This window comes from Cavia porcellus, unplaced genomic scaffold (assembly GCF_034190915.1).
Source record: "Cavia porcellus strain 051 isolate PalLab524CR breed Dunkin Hartley unplaced genomic scaffold, mCavPor4.1 scaffold_35, whole genome shotgun sequence".
In the NCBI taxonomy this organism is placed as follows: Eukaryota; Metazoa; Chordata; class Mammalia; order Rodentia; family Caviidae; genus Cavia; species Cavia porcellus.
The window spans coordinates 196770-202825 of NW_026947518.1; the positions used below are offsets into that span (position 1 = coordinate 196770).

The 6056-nt window shown below is 49.1% G+C and overlaps 1 protein-coding gene across 1 annotated transcript in view; it reads left to right on the top strand.

The window, feature by feature from the left end:
- Positions 1 to 4875, top strand: part of LOC134474688 (endogenous retrovirus group K member 7 Gag polyprotein-like) — a 185352-nt gene extending 180477 nt beyond the window's left edge. Inside the window, exon 2 of the mRNA XM_063243215.1 lies at positions 1963 to 4875. Within this exon, the coding sequence (XP_063099285.1) occupies positions 2391 to 4067 (1677 nt within the window). The 5' untranslated portion in view covers positions 1963 to 2390 and the 3' untranslated portion in view covers positions 4068 to 4875. The remainder of the gene's footprint in view (positions 1 to 1962) is intronic.
- Positions 4876 to 6056: the final 1181 nt, after the last annotated feature.

Consider the following 6056-nt stretch of genomic DNA (forward strand, 5'->3'; position numbering starts at 1 on the left):
TGCCCATCACACCTCTGTAGAGGTTCTTTTGGGATGGACTCAGCAAAGTCCACTCCTTATTGCTGAAGTTCACGACCACATCCTCAAGGGTCACCACCTCCTAAAGGATCATACATATATTTCTCACACGAAGGTTGAGACACCAGGTTTGGGATATCTTAAATACTCTCCTACAAATCTGAATCAAAAGCAAAGTGTGGTGGTGCATATCTATAATCCCAGCACTCAAAAGGCTGAGACAGGATGGCTTCGGTGAGTTCGGAAAATTCTAGGCTCCATAGGGTGTTCAAATCCAGCTGTTATACGTTCAGAAAGCTTATCTCAATAAAACAAAACAAAACTAAACAAAAAACCTGAATGAAGACTGATTTCTTCAAATTTAAATCCATGTTTTGGTCATTAATTTTGTGTATATACACATTTTTGAAGACAGCACATTTGATGATAGATTGCAACTCACTGCTAATGTAACAGTGAAATAGGAGCACTGAATTTTGTGCTGAGTCACTGCAATATTCCTTGTGTACTGTCTCTAAAGCAGAGCTCACAGTGAGAAGCCTGCAGGACCAGCATCCACAAAGCACAGAGGCAGATAAATATCCCATCAATCAACTGGGAAGCCAAGCAAGCACCTCCCCTCCCTGATAAGTGGTGGCAATGTGGCAGACTGTGGCCCATCTAGGGGGCAAACAAGCAGCAGCTCCTGAGATCCATGCCACGATGGAATTTAGGACACTTGGAAGGCAAGCAAACCACTTCTCTCTGATAAGCGGTGGCAGTCTGGCAGAATGCGGCCCTTCCAGGGGTAGAACCAGCAGCAGCTCCTGAGACCTGTGCCATGTGGGAACTTAGGACGCTGTGAAACCAAACAACCAGCCTGTCTCCCTACTAAGCAATAGTGAACCTACTGATGCACGGCCTAGAATCAAACATCCCTCTTCCCTACTCCTCTCCTCCTGTAACCCCCCGTTATCAAATGGGAACCAGAAATCTGAGTGTCTACTGGGAAGCAGACCATAACAAATAAGGGGGACTTTCTTCTACTATCTCTTTGAAGGCAAATATTTTTATTATTGGTTTGCTGTATTCTGATTAATTGTATTGCTCTATTCAATATTCTGTTTTGATAAGTACTAGAATGTTCTGTATTTCATCTCATTTTGATATACGGGTTTGAAAAAACAACTATTATAAAGATAATAAAATATACTGTCATACCAATTACTGTTATCCCAGTAACCTGTTGTGAAGTTGTGTACCAATTTCACTGTATGATCTTATTCTGCCTTGTTCTGTTGTACTTTATCACTTTCGAAATTTAAAAAAAGAAAAAAATTTCATCAATTACTTTGATAGGCTACAGATAATGTCTCTTCAAATCTCATTTAGGCCAGTGAGTACTTTGTTCTTAATATACTTCAGCAGCATTTTGAAACATGAATTTGGTTTCATAGGACAAAACATAAATAACATCCAATATGGTACACAACTAATAACTCAAATATTAGTGGAAAATACTGTTTTTAAAAAATAAGTATATAAAATGGAACGAGGCCCAAGCTGTAATTTATAGCTCACTGTCACCAAGCCATCACTTTCAATTCAGATATAAGAAATATATCTTGGGAGGCTGGTGAAGGTGTTCTTCCTTGAATTTGGGGCTATTGTAAGTTACAGAGCTGTATAAAATAGAGAAACACTGACTGAGATGTTGGGAGCCGCAGCCCCGAGCCCGGTCGCCTCACTTGGCGGACGTGAGGCCTGTAGTAAAGAGTGAGGCCTGAGGTAGATTACCCCTCCCATCGAATATGTTAGTTTCCTGCTTACCGCGTAAACAACCCGCTCAACAATATAGTCTGCCTGGCAACTGATGATGTTAGCCAATCAGCTTGCCTTGCTTACTTTAACATGATTGGACACTGTACCCGTATATATACCGGTGCCACCCCTGGGCGGAAGTAGAAGCCAGATAGAAGCCCGGAAGTAGAAGCCCAAAAGGAGCCGCGGAGAGCGGACCGGTAGAGGCTTTGGGGCAGGCTGAAGCACAAAAGGAGCCGCGGGGAGCGGACCAAAGGAGGCTTCAGCTGGGAGAACCCAGGGCAGGCTGTACGGAGAAGGAAAATAAAAAGAAAAGGTTGTCCACTACCAGACTGTGTCGTGTGTCCTTCCTGCCGGCCGGGAGCGGACATCGACATTTGGTGGCCCGTACGGGGACTGATCACCCCCGAGACGTAGTGGACAACGCTCCAGTACAGAGCTGCGAGACAGGTGAGTTGGGGATAAGCCTGGGCTCTGGGTGGCGCGCACCTACAGGGCTTTTAGACTCCCCTCAGGCTCACGCGTAAGTGGCGGATTCCTTGGGCCTCACGCGGTGAGTAACATATTAAAAGATGGGAAACATGTTAGGTAGCAACACTAAGAGCGAGGGTGGTTGTGGAGAAAGCTCTCAAGAGCTTACAAAAGTATGCAGGGTATCTGAGCAGGCCCAGTCAGGGAGCTCCCGAGAGGTGTTTGTCAAGGGGAACAAGGATGCTAAGGAGGAGGACGGGGCTCTAGCCTCGGAGTCGTCTGACTCCGAGGACGAGGGAAAGTTAAATGGCAGGGAGGCCAAAGAGACCAGCTGTCAGGAGCCTAAATCGCTCAATAAGGAGTCGCAGGGTTCTTTTCCAGCGTTGCCCCGCGAATTGCGCTCTGCTCAACCTGGTCTGCGGAGGAGTAGAGAGCTCCTGAGTGCGCCCCGGCACGAGAGGGAGGCGGTCCCTCGCCACGAGGCGGCCGCCTGGGAGCTCCCTCCCCTTTCGCCAGAACAGGAAGTGATGCACGGGCCCCCATTTTCCGCCCAATCACGGCCGCCGTCTTATGCTCCGCCACCGGCGGGTCGGTATTTTTACAGGCGGCTTTGGCAGGGGGGACGCTTGTCTCATGAGGTACATCCACCTGGGATAGATAGTGGCCCCTACGGGATATTTCCTGTACAAGTAGCTATGGGCCAGGGACGCAATGTATGGGAGCCTTTTGAGATAAAGCAGATTAGAGAACTTAAAAATGCAGTTACAACCTTTGGGCCGACTGCGCCTTACACCATTGCCATGCTGGAGAATCTGTCTTCTGGGCCCCTCACCCCCGCGGACTGGATTCAGCTGGCAAAGGCCTGTCTGCCCTCGGGCAGTTACCTGGATTGGCGAGCCTGGTATGCAGAGTTCTCTGCCGAGCAGGCTGAGAAAAACGCCAATCGAGGAAACCGGGGGTGGAACAAGGAAATGCTTATGGGAGAAGGTCGGCACGCTGATGACCAGACCCAGTTCCCCGGCGCTGTCTATGAGCAAATCAATGCCATAGGACTCCGCGCCTGGAAGCAAGTAAGTGGTGCTGGAACAGCCTCCTTGTGTCTTTCAAAAATAATTCAGGGTACCACAGAGCCATTTGTTGACTTTGTGGCCCGAATGCAAGATGCTGCCGATAAGATATTTTCTGATCCGGGAGTGGCTCAACCGCTGGTAAGACAGCTGATTTTTGAGCAATGTACAAAGGAGTGCAAGGCAGCGATAGCTCCTCATAAGAACAAGGACCTCAATGCCTGGATTAGGATATGCAGAGAGATAGGGGGGCCGCTCTCCAACTCGGGAGTGGCTGCTCTCCTGGCCGCGGCTGTACAGCAGAGGGGACCTCGCGGGTTAGAAGGGGAATGTAAGGCTAAAGGGTGTTTTGCCTGCGGGGAGCCAGGACACATTAAACGTCACTGCCCAAACAATGCAGATGCTAGGCCTCGCCCTAGGAATGAAGAACCATATGTTTGTGGGCGATGCAAGAAGGGATCACACAAAGCTGAGGAGTGTAGGTCGGTCTTTGATGCTCAGGGCAACCGTATTTGTGGACAAGATGCTAGAGAGCCAAAAAACGGCCAGAGGGGGCCCCCTTCACAGGCAGGCCCCCGCCCCAGAGACAGGACAGCTCAGGGTGGCAGCCTTCAACAAGGGCCACCCCTGGGTCAGCAGGTGTGGACCTCAGTGTCGCCTCCAGACTTATATGGGTGTTCATCTTGTCATTTGTCACTCAGCACCCTATAATTTTTCCAAAGGTTACTGCCTCTGAGCCATTAGTCCCAGCAACTACAATATATACAGATGGCTCCAAGACGGGGATAGGCGCCTATGTGATCCTAGGCAAGCCCCCGGTTACCATACAATTTGAACCAGATCAGCCTCAGGTGGTGGAACTGCAGATCGTTAAAATGATTCTTGAACGGTTCTCAGAGGCCATTAACATTGTCTCCGATTCTAGGTATGTGGTCAATGCTATGCAAGTGCTTGAGACTGCCAGTTTAATTAGATCCACTTCCACAGTGGCTGGACTGTTCCTGTCTATCCAGACATTGCTTCAAAACAGACACCATAAGGTCTTCACCACCCACATAAGAGCACATACATCCCTGCCAGGGCCCATGGCACAGGGGAATGCGGCTGCTGACACTGCCACTCGCCCGTTATGGATTTTTACCTTACTAACACCAATCGAGCGAGCCCGTGCCTTCCATGATAAATTTCATGTTAATGCCAGGACACTAGCAAACCATTTCCATGTTTCTAGAGCAGATGCACGAGATATCGTGCGACTATGTGACTCCTGTGCCACATACAAACCTGCCATACCGATGGGAGTAAACCCTCGAGGTTTGATCCCTGGTGATGTTTGGCAGATGGACATCACACATATACAGGAGTTTGGGACTCTTAAATATGTTCATGTTTCCACAGACACCTGTTCTCGCGTCATATTTGCAACAGCAGAAACAGGTGAAAAAGTGTCTAATGTGATCAATCATTGCCTGGCAGCTTGGGCCGCATGGGGCAAACCAAAAATATTAAAAACTGATAATGGACCAGCCTATATAGGCAAAGCTTTCAATGAGTTCTGCAAAATGATGGAGGTTCAATTAAAACATGGTATCCCATACAATCCCCAAGGTCAAGGAATCATTGAGAGGGCTCATAGAAGCCTCAAAGAAATTTTACAAAAACAAAAAGGGGGAGTAGGCCAAGGCCTGGCCCCAAAGGCACGATTATCCATGGCACTATTCACACACAATTTTTTAAATTTAAATAATGATAATCGCTCCCCAGCTGTGGAGCACTGCAACCCTTCCCCCAACCATAAAGGGTGGGTGAAGTGGAAAGATGTCCTGACAGGACAATGGATGGGCCCGGATCCGGTAATCAGCTGGAACCGAGGCGCGGTTTGTGTTTTCCCACAGGAATCGGGACGAGAACCACTGTGGATACCGGAGAGACTGACACGGGCAACAAAGCCCTCGACTGAAGATCAGACCTGCCCTACTGGAGATCCATCACAGACCAACCAATAAGATAAATAAAAATAGCGGTAGCCCAAAATGGACAAAAAGATCCTCAGGCATATGCATGGCTCGCTCGCCTAGCCTACGACCGAGTCTAGGGACGGTGAGCTTCCCACACTCCTCCTCTAAAAAATTATGATATAGCAGGGTAGATGAGTCAATGACGGGTAAGAGCGTGCCTCCCCAGCACGACTCGACCTAAGCCAGGCCCTACCCCATCCTGCACGTAAGCCGCTGGACTGTTAGATGCTGCCCAGGTCTAAATTTCTCTCCGAGGGGATTTCTTTACGGAGAGAGAATGAGTGCAAGCTTGTGTGCATCCAGGTTCCGTCCAGTTTGTGCCTGGCCCTAGAAAAAGGACGAGGGCCTCAGGGCCTTGGCAGACCATGGGACGGCCGACCAGGGTCTAAGCCAAGGACCTACGGTGGGCCTACGCATAGGGCATAAGCCTCTGCACCCAGTCCAGGAAGGGCTACGATGCGCACATTCATAAAAAATAAAAAAGGGGGAGATGTTGGGAGCCGCAGCCCCGAGCCCGGTCGCCTCACTTGGCGGACGTGAGGCCTGTAGTAAAGAGTGAGGCCTGAGGTAGATTACCCCTCCCATCGAATATGTTAGTTTCCTGCTTACCGCGTAAACAACCCGCTCAACAATATAGTCTGCCTGGCAACTGATGATGTTAGCCAATCAGCTTGCCTTGCTT